The following is an 18,276-nucleotide window of genomic DNA, read 5'->3' as shown; positions in this document are numbered from 1 at the left end:
TTTTTTTTTTTTTAAATACAAAACAAGCATCTGAAAAACTGTTCCAGGCATGGATAACTCACTGGGGAAGGTGGTCACTGGAAGACATAAAGTTAAAGAACCTCAAATACAAAGGAGGTAAGATCTTTAAATAAGCGAAAGGAATTTCCTACCCAGAGCTATAATCTGCTTGTGCTATCACTGCTATACTCACCAGTTGGAAGCGATGTTGAAGAAAATGCTATTAGGCATTTAAAGAAAAGCTTTCCTTACCTTTTGAATTAGAGGGAGGGAGAGGGAAAATGGTACAACTGTGTTTCTCTGTGCATACTTACAGTGAGCATCTAAAAATGTGAGCGTTTCAGCTGTTGCTACTGTTGCTCCTAGCAACCTTGCAGTGATCAGACCTTTTCTCTCTTTTTGTCTGACTATTTTTACAATAGAAAATTGTTTTATATATTCCTCTAGTTTATCATGCAAGTACTCTGTAAGAGAAAAAAATCAAGATTAACTCATTTCTAAGTTTATTTCACATGTAACATGAAAGCTAAAGAAAGCACAAGGCAATGATTCCTCTGTGTGTATAATCTTAACAGTTGTACACATCCACCCCTTAAGATAAAAAATATTACATCCTTAACTCTACTGAAAAAACTACATATACAATCCTTAACTTTTGGATGATTATAATGCATGACATTATAACACATAGGCATCCTGTCCGTGTCATGTCAATAAATACAATGTGTTTGGGAGGAGTGAGAGACTTCAAATGGAATAGACCCCAGGAGTTAAGAACACTCATTTAGAGGCCAGAGAAGAGAGACAAAGGAAAGAAAGAAACTGAATTTGGCCAAAAAGATATTTGATTCTCTTTTTAAATTTTTTTAAATTCTTTTTAAAATTGGTATTTAAATCTGGAAATTTATAGAAAAATGTGAAGTCTCAAAAAAATTCTCTGACATTTAGTCAGTGGTCAAAATAACTTTAAGACCAAAATCTTGAGAAAAATACAAGTAGAAAAATGCAGGGCTACAGTAGTTTGTGAATATTTCTACAAAGAGTCAGCAAAAAAATTTTGAAAGCTCTAGAGTCTCCTGACACAGATTTTTTCCAATAAAAATATGAAGGAAGAAAAGGGCATGCAAATCAGTAATGAGGTTATAAGCAGGGAAAATCTGAGTTATGGGTGTGTAATTTAAGATCTCAGTATTCCTATTTGGATGACATACATACTAAGCAAGAGTTAAAATAATAGGTAAAAGAAACAAATGTCAGTCAAGTTACTCAAGTGTTGTCCATATTTTTAAACAACTCCTTAGGCCTGTTTTTTTCACATTAAATGCTCGATTTTTTGTTGAATATATCATGTAGTTCTTCACGTGGCCTTCTTGGGCCATCACACAGACTCAAAAAGACTTGGGAATGTTGAGAATGCCTGGAAGCCTCCTGGGTAGATGTTTGCTTCTGCCAGATTTCAGAAGCAATTGGAGGTGACTTTGACTTTATCTGTAATTATGCACATTTTTTTTAATTCTCCTGTGGTTCAGAAAGGATAGTTGCTTATTTAAAGCTTAAACATTCATGAAAGAGGTAAGAGTCTAGGAATAACATTTGGGGAAAAGTAAGTGTTATCTAAACATTACTATCTCAGAGTAACAGATTAACTTTTTTAACACCTTCTAAGTACCTCAAAATTAATTCTCTGAAAGACAAGTAGGATTGTAATTTGTCTTAAAAAAATATAACCATAGATATTTCTGCTTTAATGATAAATTCTCAAAGCAGAAACTTATAAAATAGAAACATTTCAAATATCTTTACAGGAATCGATTTTTTAAATGGAGTCACTACAGATTCCTTCAATAAACCCTCTCACTGTTCACAAGTTAAGAAATTTTATTCACCCACAACTTTTGAATTTCCTGTAAATTCTTACCTGCCTTTTAAATTTAACCCCCATCCACACTCCTAATTTTATGAATTTAAAAACACAAAACCATGAAGTCAAATTTCCTGGGTCTGATATATAGCACCATTACTTTTAGCTATGTGAACTTAGGCCAGTTATTTTACCTTTCTGTGCCTCGCTTTCTTTATCTATAAAATGAGAATAATAGGATTTACCCTCATAGGGGACTGTTGGGAGGATACAATGAAAGATCAGTTATACAAATAAAATATTTAAGACAGGGACTAACTAGCACATTGGGCTTTCCTGGTGGCTCAGACAGTAAGGAATTCACCTACAATGAAGAAGACCCAGGTTTTATGCCTGGGTCAGGAAGATCCCCTAGAGAAGGAAATGGCGATCCACTCCAGTATTCTTGCCTGGGACATCCTGTGAACAGAGAGAAGCCTGGTAGCCTATAGCCCACGGGGATCACAAAGAGTTGGACACAACTTAGCAACTAAATAACAACAAAACTAGCACATGGTCTATGCTTTGGAAATGCTCATTATATTTTGTTTGGTGTCACTGGGTTTTAGCTATCTGTTAATTGATAACCCACATATTCATGCTTTTCCATCGAGCAAATTGAAGTCAGGGACTATGGTTTCTACTTCACAAGTTCCTTTACCATAACTAGGGATACATTTTCTACAGTGGGTACTCCTTGGATAGTTCTCTGACTGAATCCAATAAGACAATTACACTACTATGCAAAGATAGCGCTTTGTCAAGAAAATATTTCCAAATCTATTGTTGATTGCTATAAAGAATTACAAAAAAAAAAAAAAAAATTCAGACACTTTAACCAAATAGCCCTGCCGTTCCAGACTAATCTAAAGATATAATTCAAAAAAAGGAAAATAACATAAGCATAAGGATATCTATTGCAATATCATGTTATAGTAAGACTAAAGGGTAAACAAATTGTATGGTTAAGCAAAACGTATCTGGTTCATTACTGTCATTAAAAGTAAGTTTTGAAGGTAACAGAAACAGGCTAATAACAATGTGATGTGAAAATGTCAGATTTCAAAACTGGATTTCTTTCATGGGTATAATTATATAAACATTATATATTTATTTAGATAGTGATTAGGAAAGAAAAGATTAAAATGGTTGAAACAGAAAGATTATAAATGGATATCATCCTTTATTCTGATTTCCTTTCACTATTAATCTTGCTGTGCAATTAAATAATATAAGTTACTTTCAACTGAAGGCTTACTAGATGCAGCCTTACTGTGTCCCTGTTGTCCGACTTCTTCAAAAATCAACAAAATAAAAATTATCTGAGAAAAGAGTTCAAGAAACCAAAGCAAAAGATTTCTAAAATAAAGTTCTGGATTTTTCTTTTTTTTTATGTAAAACACACAAGAGAACTTAATCAGATATCACTTAAAAATCCATGGACTTTGGTCCCAATAGATACAAAGAATTAGAAAAATACAGAACAAATCAAGCAATAAATAAACCAACTGATTACAATCAGATGGTGAAGCAACCTGGCTCAGAGGATTAAAGATTCAAATCAGAAATCTGGATATAATGTAACTTGAATCCAGGGAACTTGAATAATAAAGCTTCTCTATTTGGTGGATAGGTTTTATAGCTAAGTCAAAGATCTCTGATGATGAGCAATCCTATTCCATCTGGATGTTAATTTAGCTCAATAATATAACCTCTATTCACTTGGGCTATTTTAGTTTAGTTTTATTTTGAAACCATAGGGATGTCTAGACTTGTATGTAGAAATATTTAAATAAACCAAGTTAATAATTTTGTGCTTTATCCACTTACTACCATGTCTAAAATCTGGATATATCTTATAATTAATTGATGACATATGACATAATAGGCAACTTTTTTCCTCCTCATGGTCTATGGCAATGGAAAAAAAAAGCGAAAGTGTTTGTGGCTCTGCTGCTGCTGCTAAGTCGCTTCAGTCATGTCCAACTCTGTGCGACCCCATAGATGGCAGCCCGCCAGGCTCCCCCTTCCCTGGGATTCTCCAGACAAGAATACTGGAGTGGGTGGGTAACCATTCCTCTCTCCAGGGGATCTTTCCAACCCAGGGGTCAAACCCAGGCCTCCTGAATTGCAGGCAGATTCTTTACCATCTTCACCACCAGAGTAAGCCCCATAAAGTAATGATTTACCTAATAATAGATGGTGCTTGAATATGATGGAAGAATGTCATCATCATTTTACGGATAAGGAAACTGCTCACTAGTGTTTCCAAAAAGCTGGAATTTGAGTTTAAGAAATCTAGTTCCAAACTTGGGCTCATTCAGGAATAAACTTTGCATTCATTGAAATAATCTGTACCTGTTTGATACCTAAAATATTTGTAATGTTTGAAAATTCAGCAAATTGGAGTATTTGTCCAATTATCCTGTGAGTCCAACTGACAATGTGTAACTTAGCAACTGACTATTGACTTGTAAACTGAAGTGAAAATTCATTAACGATTTTAGCTAGCTTTGTAAGTGGTATTAGAATATTTAAAAGAACCAAAAATAAAACAGGATGTGGTAACTCCTCAGTAATTTTTAACTACTCTTTTATATTATTTATTAATATATTATTTATATTAATTCATCTAATCTTTAAAACAACCCTAGGAGTTGTATACTAATATATTTCTTCAATTCTAAACCATACAATTATATACTTTTTATAATCAATGGTATGTTAGTTTAATTGACTGTAAGGGTCTTTTTTTCTAATGATACATACACTAATAATGTATCTTACAATAAATTTGATGAAATATAACATTTTCCCTATTTTACAGACAGAAAAACTGAGTATAAGGGGGTTAAGTAACTTGCCCAAGTTGCATAGCTTGTTAGGACCAGAAATGGGATTCAAACCAAGGCAGCCTAACTCAAGGCACAAGTATGTGCTCCTAATCATGTCTTGAAAAGAAAAAAATCTCACACTGAGGACTACAAAAATATAAATAATGGTGTTTCACACATTTATAAACTCCAAAATATCTATGGACATCCTTGGGTTCTCCTTCTACCCATCATACACAGCATCCAAGACACTCTATTCAGGCTCTGAGGTGGCATACAGAGAGTAAATACAACCAAAAAGACTTTGGACAACACCACATGGATTTACTCAGGAAATAATCTAATTTGCGTGTGCTTTCTTACCATCTACACTAGCATCATCCACCAAAATGATCTCCTTCAGCAGTATGGCAGGTGAAGAGTACAGCACGCTGTAGACAGTTCTAAGCAGCGTGGACCATGCTTCATTATGAAAAACTATTATGACACTGGTGGTGGGCAGGGGAGGACAGCGCTTAAATTTTTGTTCAATACATCTAGAAAAAGTCAAAGAAGAAGAACGATAACGAATTTTATTACATTATTTCACAGCTATACCATTGCTAAAATTATCATTGTTTTAATCTTTAACACAGTAGAAATGCTGGTGCATAGTTTATTTCTATGTAAGATGATCTTAATGCTATATAAAGGCAAACAGATTGAAACAAAAGTTTTACAAATAGACCACTCACCTAGAGATCATGTCCGCTGATATTGATCACATGTCATGGATTAAAACATGCTCTTGTAAGCTTTCTCAACAATATAACTTTAAATATAAATAACATTTTAGATAAGAAAAATAACCTAGAAGTGAGCCAAACTGTAAAATGGCAAATAAGTGTTAACTGCTCAAATTAAAAAAAAAAAAAAAGTTTTTTTTCTTTCATTGTAGAAATGATGCCTTTCTCTTTATATTTGCAATTTTTAACAGTGCAGCTTTATTAAATTAATACTCATCTTTGTAGAGATTATCTTAAATTAGATATTTGCTAAGTATGTAATATTTTCTGTTTAATCAATTTCCTTAACCTGTACCTGAACCAAAAGGGAAAAAAAATTCGCTTTCGACAAAGCCTATTTTCTTATAATGATCATCAGAAGCAAAAAGTTGTTAAGTACCTACCATATATCACATGACTTGCTGTGTTAAAGATTTTGCTCCAGTAAGGAGAGAGACCCTAGGTGGCTTATGACTGATGAGTGATCCTACTCATTTGCTAAAAAACATTAGTTATAAACAGATCTTGAATTCATTTTTATAGCAATGTCACCCTCAAGGAAAATAATCTTCACATGAACCCATTGGGATGTGGGTGGGTCTATACAATCTCCAGCCTTTGAGACTAGAGATGACCACAGTCCTTCCCCAGCTGAGGTGAGGTGAGGATCAAATGAAATAACACATAGGAGAGGCCTCAAAACACAGTAAAATCAGACAGAGTGAACCTGGGACATAAAATATGTGTGGTTTATGGTAAAGATAAAACAACTGGATCTTTGATAACCATAAAAGGTTGTACACTTTTAGAAAACGGGCTACGAAATCCTCCCACACGGTCAAATACCACTATAAATAGTGTGTGAACTATCAAACAGTGCTGGTCAAATCCAAAGATAGGGAAGGAAATCATTGTCACTCATGGAGATAAGAGCCCAGCACACTTCCATTGCTCTGCCAGGGCCGATGGGAAAACCAGAGCCCCCACGATGGTACTAGAGGCCTGGGGAAGCAGCCACCCTAAAAGAGATATTCTACAAACTCTGGCTAATTACTACTTTTATAGCCATACATCATTATGAATGTGTTTCAGATCCTTTTCTGAGAGATCTTTAGGTTGAAATATTTGTAGTGATGAAGGAATTAGATTAGGGGTAAACTATTGAGAGGGTGTCAATACCACCGAGTAGGAAAAGAGGAGGAAGGTTCTGCACGAAAGTGATTTTGCTCTCTAGGACTGTCGTGATTTTAAAGTGTGACATATATGTATAGCCAGAAGAAAATAATCGCATTCATCCGCACTGGTAGATGAAAACAAACGACTTGTTCTAAAGTGAATTTTGGATAAACTACTCATCTACTCATGAAAATAAAGTCCAAACACAACCAACCAATTTATCTATCCTTGAGTTAAAATCACACAGAAACAAATAGCGAAATGTAAGTTTGTATTTTTAATACATGAAGTTTTATAAAACAACAAAGTATAAGTAAAAATTATGAAAACCTTCATACTGTAGTATTTTTTTTAAGAAAAGAGAAAACCTTATTTTTTGTCTTATAAGCATTTGGGGGAGGAAGCTTTGAGATTAAAAAAAAAAAAATTCCCTATATTTATTTGCCATGTGACTAACTAATATAGTATTAGTTAAGAAATATAAAAAGTTTTTGAAGATTTAAAGTAGGAAACTTTACAAAAATTCACACTAGTGAAATGTTATCTCTTTAATCTCATAAGACTTTCAGTTTAAACTAGGGTTTATTTACCTAACTGATAAGTACTAATATCAAGTAAAAGTATTGTTAATGCAAATGATAATAAAATTTCACAATATGATTTCATAAACCTCATTTATTTTGAAACAATTAGCATGCTCAATTTATGCTTTAAAAGTTGTTTCACATGTCATTTAAAGTAGTGAAATTAAAATGACTTGCCAAAGTAATTACAGATTCCCAGTCAAACCATTTGAAAAAGTTGGCATATAGAAATGTGCTTAAGTTATCAGGCACAAGACCATCTGGCTTTGGGAGAAACAAGATCCATATTTCTAATGAGCATGTAAAAGATTAGCAATTCTTCAGAAAATGTTTTTATTGCTGATATAAGTTAAAACTATGGAAATATTAAATCTTCAACCCTTCACAGTTCTAAGTATGCATTACTGTCAAAAAAAAGTTTGTCTGTTTAGCTATTTTGCACTTACTTATTGATTAACATTATCGAATATTTCTATAGATTCTCAATGCTATACTGGGGAAAAGGCTTATCTTAAGCTCATTTTGTCATGTCAAAGAACAAAAAGCATGCTTCTTGATTTGTGATGGGGATTACTTTTCAATCAACACTTCTTCCAAAATCAGTAAAGTGCCATAGTGCATTTTAACCTATCAGCATAAAAAAGGAACTATTTGGTGCCCTGTTAGAACAGCTAGAATATTTTCCACTTATTTGTTTTTTCACACATTCATTTAAAATAATAAGCAATTTAACCCTGAATAATATTCATTAGAATAGAGCAACAGAAATCTAATTTACACAGCTTCAGTACTGAGGGACTCATAGTAGGACCAGGTATTCATGATAACAGATCCAGAAAAATATGAAGACAGCAATAGACCTAAGTCTACCAAAAGTACATTTCTTCAGCCACACTTATAAATTTAATTCTCTTTTAACTAGAAAGCAAAATATGCAGGCACTGTTTACAGTTTGTCTAGCTTGTACTTTTAACAAACCTACAGATTGCCTGAAAGTGCTGAAATTCGTTTTCACCATTTCAGTCCAAACAGAGTATTTGAATACTACCTCAAAGATAACAAAACAGTTAACTAAGAACAAAGAGTCAGCACAGAAGAATCTGGGGTGGGAGAATGTTATGCAAAATATATTTGAGATAAACATGTAAACAAAGTAACAATAAAAAGCAATTCTGGCCTTTCAGAAGCTAAAGGGAGAAAACTCAATAAATACAAGAACTTGTTCAACAATACCCCAGAGAAAGAATTGCAGTTGAATTAGTAATTATGACAATATTGGCTCTTAAAAGAAAGGTTACAAAACACAGGGCATTCTGAAATATAATTATAGCACTAAAAGTAGCCACAGAGTCTGTGATTTAGCTCATAAAGTATCATTATCTAATAGCTCCAAAATCTTGGCACATTTTTAATATTTCTATTCTATAGCAACACAGAGAAGAACAGAAATAACTCTTCCACCTCCCACATTTCCCATAAAATCCACCCCATATTTCCTGCTTAATAGATGAGAAAACTAAAGCTTTTAAGAATAAAGGATTTCCTTGTGTTTCTATAGAGGTCAGATCTAGAATTCTGTTTCCTAATTTCTAAGATTGTAATTTTTCATATATGCAATGCCTCACCAATCATAGATCCAGAAATCTACCCTCAATAATAATAAGCAAAAAATCACTGAAACAGATTAAACAACTGGTATTTGCGAATTCTTTGCTTCTAAGTGGCTAAAGAACAAGTATCACCTTAACTAACGCCCCTTCCAGGCAAACCCTCGAGATAAATACTAAACAATTAATATGCTTCAACATACTCAGGAGGTCGAGTGTCTGGTCCAAGATCTCGGTGTAAAGAAATCCTGTCACTTGCAAAAGCATTAAAACAGTGTTTTGCTTCTCCACGTTCTTTTTCCTTCTGCTCTTCAGCACTTAAATTGGTTGTTTTGAATGCTTTACCAGAAGCACCAGGTGCATTAGAATCCTGAGGTGGGCGGTCAAGAACAGGTTTCAATTCTGCTGCTGTATAATATCCTTGCAAACAGGGTCTCTCACCAGCATCAATGTTTTGCCTGACAGGTGCTCCTATTTGCATTTTTGGCATTGCATCTTTAATATTGTTTACAGCTTCTATCATTAAATCAAACATCTTGTTTTTGTTTTTCATGTTCCTTTCCATCCTTGATTCCTCTTTGGAATACTGAACACTTACTTCTCTTTGCATTAAAATCAAAAATATTATAAAGAAAAAAACTACTGCACCAAGCTTCCAGAATTTTTTATGGTAATGTCTTTTAAGATGCAGTTTTACTAATCGTTTTAGGTGAGCCATTCTGACATTAAAAGCTTGTCACTTGACAAATAATAGTTACAGTTTCCTCTGTTATGTATATTTTTTATCATAGATTTGCTGGCAAGAAGGTTCCTTAAATTGTAATCCCTGTAAACAGAAATGATAGATGGTATTAGTAGCTATTCATCCCTATAGGCATGGTTCACTTCACTCACTCAGACAACAACTGAACAAAAGCTGTAAACAACACACTCTTATGGTTAATAACAGTCAAAGATATCTTGGCCTCAAAAAATTACACTTGGGAGACAATTGCTATCGTTAACTGTAATCTATTGGGTTTATAAAATATTAGAGATTTCTCTCCAGTAAAAAATACATTATGTGTTAACTCTGACTACTATCTACCATATAACATGCATAGGTTTTATAAATATATTTTGAGTTTAAAAAGAATTTTAGTTCAATAACCGTGAGGCCAAAGGACTTCATTAAACTGATTGTAAAGAAAGGGGTAATCCAGAAGAAAACAAAAGTACACTGACAGGTACTGTCAGAGACACATCTAAAATCGTGGTTTTTAAGAAGTTCATCAACAATCTGAACTTCATATAAATCAATTAAAATGATAAAGCAGCTTCACCACCAAGTAAACCGGCATCCTCCCAAATCTGCACACCTGATAGTACTTGTGAATTTGACATAACCAATAAAGACTGGAAAATTAAGATAATGTTATATAAAGGCTATTTTTCATAGCTCACGCAAACATAAAATCTAGTAGCAAAAAAAAAAAAAAAGGCAGTAAGTTTCATTTGAAGTGTCTCTAAAGAGGCGATAGAGATCATTGAATTATACAACCAGTATTTGGTGTGATAAAATCCTGCTTGTAGATGACCCTAAGAACAAAGCAGTATGTTTACCAAATTCTAATACAGGCCACCAGAAGCAGAAGAAACAAAATGTAATAGAAGAAATTGACTACAGCCTGAATCACAGTGAAGATGGACTTTCTTCACAATGCTTAAAAAAATGTAATGTGAAGGGTTCAGTACGTGATTATACACCATGCACCATTACAGTCAGCAAGTAATTAGCAGGGGACAAGGGGCAAGGAAAATGCCTGTGCTCCTAATCCTAAACATATTTTAAGGAAAATGCCATTTATAGAAGTAAAAGCTAGCACTTTATTTAATTAAATTCTTTTCCAAAGTTATCGCTAGATTTAAAATAAGAAAACCAAGTTCTAAGATGGATTTTCCAGTCTTTAACAAGAAATTTTAAGTTGGATAAAGAAAATAGGCAGAACCTTCAAACTTAGTTTGATATACTCTTTCTAATTGGACTGCTCTATATGTTTTCAGTATAGAATGGACACTTTGGTTCCGAAAGATACCTCAGTTATGATGTTTGCTGCTGCTGCTAAGTCACTTCAGTCATGTCTGTGTGATCCCATAGACGGCAGCCCACCAGGCTCCCCCATCCCTGGGATTCTCCAGGCAAGAACACTGGAATGGGTTGCCATCTCCTTCTCCAATGCATGAAAGTGAAAAGTGAAAGTGAAGTCGCTCAGTCGTGTCCTACCCTCAGCGACCCCATGGACTGCAGCCTACCAGGCTCCTTGGTCCATGGGGTTTTCCAGGCAAGAGTACTGGAGTGGGGGTTATGATGTTTATTGCCCATAAAACTGAGATTCCAATATTTCTCAGCTTGGTTGCTTCAACGGTATCATGTAAAAATTAAAATGATCTCTTAAGCTTTTAACATCACTTTAAGATATAAGGAGTTTCAGAACCACCCAATTGTGGTTATGTCATTTTAACTCTATCAAATGTTGTGCTGGGCTACGGCTATGAAAGGAAAGATACCTTAAAGGTAAGCTTCAAGGAGCAGAGGCCAATAAGAATGATGGCACTTCAACAGGCAATGAAGCAGTGTGATATGATGGAGACTATGAAAGCACGTGGAAGATGAGGAGAAATGTTAGGGAGAATTTCCCAGAGATATCATCCAGCCATAAGCAATTTTTAGGCTGGTGGACAAAAGAGAGAGGAGAGACAGGGAATGGAGGGGCAAAGGCCTAAGAGCAAGAAAAGATGTGATCAGTCCTTGAGTACAGCAGAAATGGAAGCCACAAGCAGGAAAGGGCAGGAGGTAAGGCCAGAAGGTCAGTTAAAGATCAGCTCACACAGTAAATTTGGACTCTACCAATTTTGTCCTGAATGAATGGAATGGAAAGTACTGAATGACTTTAAGGAAGGACCATAATCATATTTATATTTTTGAAAAATCACAAATTCCTCAGCACCAGCAAAGGTAATGTGTACCAAATCATTGAAGGAAACAGGAAGAATGAAGAGAGCTGACTCAAGAGACTCAAGGAATTGAGATCAAATAAGACTTTGTGAATGAAAGGGAAAAAGAGGAGGTGGATGGGTAAAGTGATGCCTATAACAAAAGCAGGAAATATAGAAAGAAAGATAGATTGGAGATGGGATGTTCCATTTTGGCCATGACAAATTTGATATGCTGGAAGGATTTCCAAGGTGAGTTCTCATGAGTAAAAAGATACATGGTGGTGGTGGTTTAGTTGCTAAGTCGTGTCCTACTTTGGGACCCTGTGGACTGTAGCCTGCCTGGCTCCCCTGACCATGGGATTCTCCAGTCAAGAATACTGGAGAGGGTTGCCATTTCCTTCTCCAGGGAAAAAGATACATAGGACTGAAAATTAGGGAAAGCTCTGTGCTAGAGATGAACGTTTGACAGTCTTGGGTTACAAAAGAATTCAACAGTGAAATAAAGAAGGCCAGAGAAAAAGCTACATTTAAGGGTTGGGGGAAACAGTGGAAATAGTGGCTGACTTTATTTTTCTGGGCTCCAAAATCACTGCAGATGGTGACTGCAGCCATGAAATTAAAAGACGTTTACTCCTTGGAAGGAAAGTTATGACCAACCTAGACAGCATATTAAAAAGCAGAGACATTACTTTGTCAACAGGGTCAGTCTAGTCAAGTCTAGTCAGGCTAGTCAAGGTTTTTCCAGTGGTCATGTATGGATGTGAGAGTTGGACTATAAAGAAAGCTAAGCGCAGAAGAATTGATGCTTTTGAACTGTGGTGTTGGAGAAGACTCTTGAGAGTCCCTTGGACTGCAAGGAGATCCAATCAGTCCATCCTAAAGGAGATGAACACCCAGGACTGATGTTGAAGCTGAATCTCCAATACTTTGGCCACCTGACGTGAAGAGTTGACTCATTTGAACAGACCCTGATGCTGGGAAAGATTGAGGGCAGGAGGAGAAGGGGGATGACAGAGGATGAGATGGTTGGATGGCATCACCAACTCAATGGACATGGGTTTGGGTGGACTCTGGGAGTTGGTGATGGACAGGGAGGCCTGGCGTGTTGTGGTTCATGGGGTCACAAAGAGTTGGACACGACTGAGCGACTGAACTAAACTGAAGGGTTGGGGGAGGAAAAGGAGAAACTGGAAGGAAAGAGCAAAGGAATATGAAAAAAGGAGAAACAAGGGAGAACAGACTGACAGATAATGTGTCCAAATCAAGTGGATACAATCTGCATACTACCCTTGAGAGATGTTAATTGTTTGACAGTGGTTGATCTTTAAAAGTAAATGTCATGAGACCTGGTCTAACGGACTTCAGTGCAAAATCAGAAATGAACTTTTCACAGAGAATCCAATGGTTGAGTTATAGTCATGCCCTTAACATCTTTGGGCTTAGGATCTAGGACACATTCAAACAACAGGGCAACAATGATCTAAGATGTTCCAGGGAGATAAGGATAGAAAAAATACTGAGTTTTCACAGGATAATGGTCTCCAACCTACAAAATACAACCTGATCACCCTTCTCTCTTCTAATGGCCTCACTAGTTCCATTCTTCTAATTCCCCATCCTACCCATAAACATGTTTTCTGGCATAGTGTTCATGCTTGACAACAGATGTAAATCAACCTGTGTTCATCCTCCTTTCTGTCTGAGACAATCACCAAAAACCCCTTTCTCTAGTGCTACAGAGTGATCCTAGATTTCTTCCATAGCCAGAGTAGGCTCGATTAGGAATTTGAGAAGGAATGAGCTGGTCTCATTCCTTAGAACGTTTTAACACAATGCAGAACAAGAAAGAGTCCTGGGAAAGTACAGAGTAGAGGGAGATGACATTATTAGCTCTTTCTATAATAGTGATGGTTTTTCTAAAACATTTTATGCCAGAAGTTGTATCTGTGGATAGGGTGGGGAATTAGAAAAAAGGATAGAATTATTGAGGCCACTGGAAGTGAGTTCTTTTTTAAGGATAAACTATAAACTAGAGGAGTTCATCAATAGTGCAGTAATCCTCTCCAGTCCATATGTTTATCTACCCAAGGGAGTCACTCAGTTAGGATTTAGTATAGGATATCTCTACTAGGAGAGTCAAGAAAAGCACATAAAGGACAAGCATTTACTCCTTTACTCATGGTTGTTTTTCTGACACTTACCGATATTGGCGACATAATGGGTACCCAATAAGTGTTCACTGACTAGAGAAGGGATGAAAGTAGACCAAGATTTCATTTATTATCATAAACAATAGAAATAGCTTTTGTTAAACGTTAAGTCCCACATACTTTGACACTTCCTACCCGAGTGTACATACTTTCATTTCACTGACAAACATTGAGAGTCAAATAGATTAAGTGGCTTGGCCAAGGTCATTCCAGCAGCATTTCCCCAACTGATGTAAAAGCCTGAGATTTTCATTGAATTGTCTGAAATAAGGCCGCTAGGGTCAAGAATTGATGTTATAAGTGTAAGGAAATAAGGGGAAAATCTAGGGGGGAAAACTACAAATAGTCTCTTAACAACTCAAGTGAGGTTTTCTGGACAAATGAAGTTTTAAAGAAAAAACTATTTTCAGAGCATATTTTTGGAAATAAAGATTGAGGAGGATGAGACTGTAGATTTTGACAACAGAGGGTTAAGAAACTGAGACTGCTTAGTGGTAGAGTCTACTAAAGTAGGAAGATGATGGTTTGCTTTTCTCAGATTATTTCTAAGGGAATAGATTTTTTTTATCGATTGCTGATCAGCTGAAGATTCCAACATAGTTCCCTCAGGACTGTGTATACTGTGATCTTCTTTGCTGCTAATGTACAGTATCAAGCTTCCATTAATGATAAATTACACTCGACATGAAGCATCTCCACCACTGATTTTCAACTCTGGACACACGTGAGCAGAAAGCTCTTTAAAACTGCAGTGCCTTAGGCCCCATCTCTACAGAATCTGATTTTATTTTACTTATTTTTATTATTTATTCATTTATTTTTGACATTGTGGCTTTTATGGAGAGGAACTCTAGCTGTTTGGATCACTGTGCATTATTAAAAAGAGACTTTTAAGAACTTTTTATAGCTTTATTGAAATGTACACAATGTACAATATGTTGTACATATTTAAAGTATATAATTTTTTATTGTTCTAGTGGTGGAGCCTAGGCCCTGTTTTTGTTGTTATTTTAAACTTTCCAGATAATTCTAAAAGGCAGCAAAGGTTAAGAATCACTCACTTAGGTAACAAGACTTTGGGCAAAACTAGCACCTGATAAGGAAGGGACTGCACCTAACCAAAGACAACCACATTATTAATTGCTAATACTCCAAAGACAGGTTTTCAAAATAGACTCTTGATATAAATTAAGCAAGTTATTTTGACACAGAGAGATAAGATAAAATCCAAAGCAAGAATGACCCAAAGTTTCCTGAAAAGGTTAAAGGATTAATTGCTGATATAAATGAGGCATTGAGGTTATATTCCAAATTATGATGCTGTAAAACCATTTTTAAAATAATATTTTATTCCCATAATAAAGATGGAAAAACTGAGACTGTGAACAATAAAAGACACAATCCTAACTAATTAATGGGTAAGATGAAACTGGGGGGGAGGGGTCTTAATTCCTATTCCTGGGAATAATACCACGTTCTTAGACCATACTACCTGCCAACCTTGATGATCAGTGTAAAAACAGCCAATGAACCAAAACAAATCTCTCCTAGAAACAACTTCCAATTGGATTATTAAGTTTGAGAATTAAAAACAAAAACTCAGCACAACAGCAAGCTAAGGATATTTGCACATTAGAAATGATTAGCAGACAAAGGCTTTGTTCTTGTTCTCTTTCTAAAATCTTTAAACATACCTATCCAAAATGGTCACTTGCTAATTATAAAAGATCACATTCACAGAAGAGAAGGGAATACCATAAAATAGTTTTTCAAAACTAGAAAAAAGTAATTAAAATTCAGATTTTCTAAATTCTAAATCCTTACAAATGTCTAACGTTAGAAAAAAAATAAAATTCAGAGAAGTACTGCTCTTAAAAAATTAATCTATATCTTAGTATATATGTAAACATTATAAAAAGGTATTAATAATAAATAAAGATACCTATAAATGATACTTTGAAAGGTTAAAATAATATTCACAATTCTAACAGTTTGTGAGACTGGCTTAAAATCAATGAATTGTTCTCAAGAGTAAAAATATGCTTCCATCTGAACGATAACCCTGTATACGAGACAGCAAAAGAGAAAAAAAAAAAAAAAGCTATCTCATCATATATTTAACTGTGGCAATTTAAAAATATTATCATTTCTTTCAGTACATGCAACATACACACATATGTAAAAATGTATTTATAATTTTTATCTAGGTAGGGAATATAGTCTTTTACAGAATGCACCTTAATTCCTTCATGTTGTATTACATTTTTTCAGGTTGCTTGACATGCTAATTTAATTTTGAAACTGAAAGTTGTATTCCAAATTCAAATGTGTACTCCATGAAGTCTGTCTACCTTTCTCCTTTATAGTGGTTTATGACTTACATAGCTAAACATAATGCTAGAATGATATTAAGGTAATATTGAGAAACTAGTAACATCAGTTCATTCTGATCTAATTAGTAAAGATGAAAAAGAAATAAAGAACCAAGTAAAATAAATAAAATATTAAAATATGCTTAGTATTCTGGAATAAAGTTCAAATATCATATTGAATTTAAAAAAATAAAGTAAAATAAAATAATCTAACTACAAAGTTGTGCTTCCAAGTATTTAGACCGTGGCTTCTTCAACTATAACATGACAATAAATCATCTGGGGCTGTTGTTTAAATGCAGATTCAGATGGGAAAATATCAAAATAAGATCCATCATTATAGTCATTATTGTCCCTCCAGGTGAAAAAGCATACATTGCAAGAATATTAGTCGTTAGTTTCATTTTAAAATTTCAAGTAAAACAATCTTCTAAAGCAGTGCAATGCAGAACTTCATAACTGTACATAAGAGTAACATTTAATAAAATAAGCAAACAGTGGTTCTTTCCATATCTTGTTTCTGTATTTGTCACAATAAACCTTTACAATTTTAGGGATTCAAGGTCTGGTTTCAGTTGAACTTAGCTGGCACAAAGCCTAATTGGTATACGAAACTTGCTTACAACTTGAGTTAAAGCATGCTACAAAGAGTTAAGAATAACTACACAAAGCAAGAAATTACAAAACTACATCTTCAAATCATAGCCTAGATTGTAGACTAGCAAAAGTACACTATTGTGAATTAATACTCACTGGAGCTTTTCCATGCATCATATCTGGATTTCCTCACTGAATTAAACACAAAACTTGCCCTGATAATAAAGCCTTAAGCCCTGATAGCTCAGTTGGCAAATGCAGGAGACCCCGCTTCTATTCCTGGGTTGGGAAGATCTGCTGGAGAAGTGATAGGCTACCCACTCCAATATTCTTGGGCATCCCTTATAGCTCAGTTAGAATCCGTCTGTAATGTGGGAGACCTGGGTTCAATTCCTGGTTGGGAAGATCCCCTGGAGAAGGGAACGGCTACCCACTCCAGCATTCTGGCCTGGAGAAATCCATGGACTGTATAGTCCATGGGGCTGCAAAGAGTCGGAAACAACTGAGCGACTTTCACTTAAGTCTTGGGCAGAAATTTTAAGTGCCTGTCATCTGCTGTTGAAAATGTTAATGAACAGAGGAGTGATAGGAAGTCATTTCTGTTTGTCTTTATTGATGGAATAAAATTTCATGATGATTTGCTACTTATAGTTTCTTAGTTCTGATTGTTTAAGTCCACATGCACATCCTTGTCAACAATTCTGAGCAGGAAGTAACTTCCGGATGTATGACAAGTGACAGACACTAAAACAAAGCAAACTACATTGAGACAGCCACACACAGCAGACAAACCCCAAAGACCCCAGCTCAACACTACGTAAAATTGTGCTGGGTGACTGGAAAATGCCACCCGCAGACAACAAAATGCATGAAACTGTCATAAAGTAGGATGACTTTTGTCATAAAGTAGGATGGCTTCTGAACCAAGGTATCTTCAGGCTGAGGCAAAAGCCTAGTGATAGGTTTGACTTCCAGTGACTGTGAAGCATAGGCTTTAGTAAGGAAAAGAGGGTGGTCAGACATTCAACTTCTAAACCATATCTGGTCAGATAAACATCCTCATTAACGTATCTTAGGTGAAAGGTTGTAGATCTTGATTTGTGGACCAGCCAACCTATCTTTATAGTTTGGAACAAAAAAGTAATTACGTAGTTACACCTACCCATGGGGGTAACCAGGTAGGTAGGGAGGGAGGCTCAAATACTACCTCCTGCCACACCTGCACCTATGAATGAATTTCACATAACACATGAAAG

At 35.2% G+C, this 18,276-nt stretch overlaps 1 protein-coding gene across 1 annotated transcript in view; it reads right to left on the bottom strand.

The window, feature by feature from the left end:
* GALNT3 (polypeptide N-acetylgalactosaminyltransferase 3) overlaps positions 1 to 18,276 on the bottom strand; it is a 51,842-nt gene that overhangs the window by 13,375 nt on the left and 20,191 nt on the right. Inside the window, exons 2-4 of the mRNA XM_027558840.1 lie at positions 9,069 to 9,691; positions 5,098 to 5,270; positions 315 to 464 (exon numbers count right to left, since the gene is read on the bottom strand). Of these exons, the coding sequence (XP_027414641.1) occupies positions 315 to 464; positions 5,098 to 5,270; positions 9,069 to 9,583 (838 nt within the window). The 5' untranslated portion in view covers positions 9,584 to 9,691. The remainder of the gene's footprint in view (positions 1 to 314; positions 465 to 5,097; positions 5,271 to 9,068; positions 9,692 to 18,276) is intronic.

Source organism: Bos indicus x Bos taurus, chromosome 2, assembly GCF_003369695.1.
Source record: "Bos indicus x Bos taurus breed Angus x Brahman F1 hybrid chromosome 2, Bos_hybrid_MaternalHap_v2.0, whole genome shotgun sequence".
Lineage (NCBI taxonomy): Eukaryota > Metazoa > Chordata > Mammalia > Artiodactyla > Bovidae > Bos > Bos indicus x Bos taurus.
The sequence above is the reverse complement of the archived record's forward strand: the minus strand, read 5'-3'. Positions and strand labels throughout refer to the sequence as shown.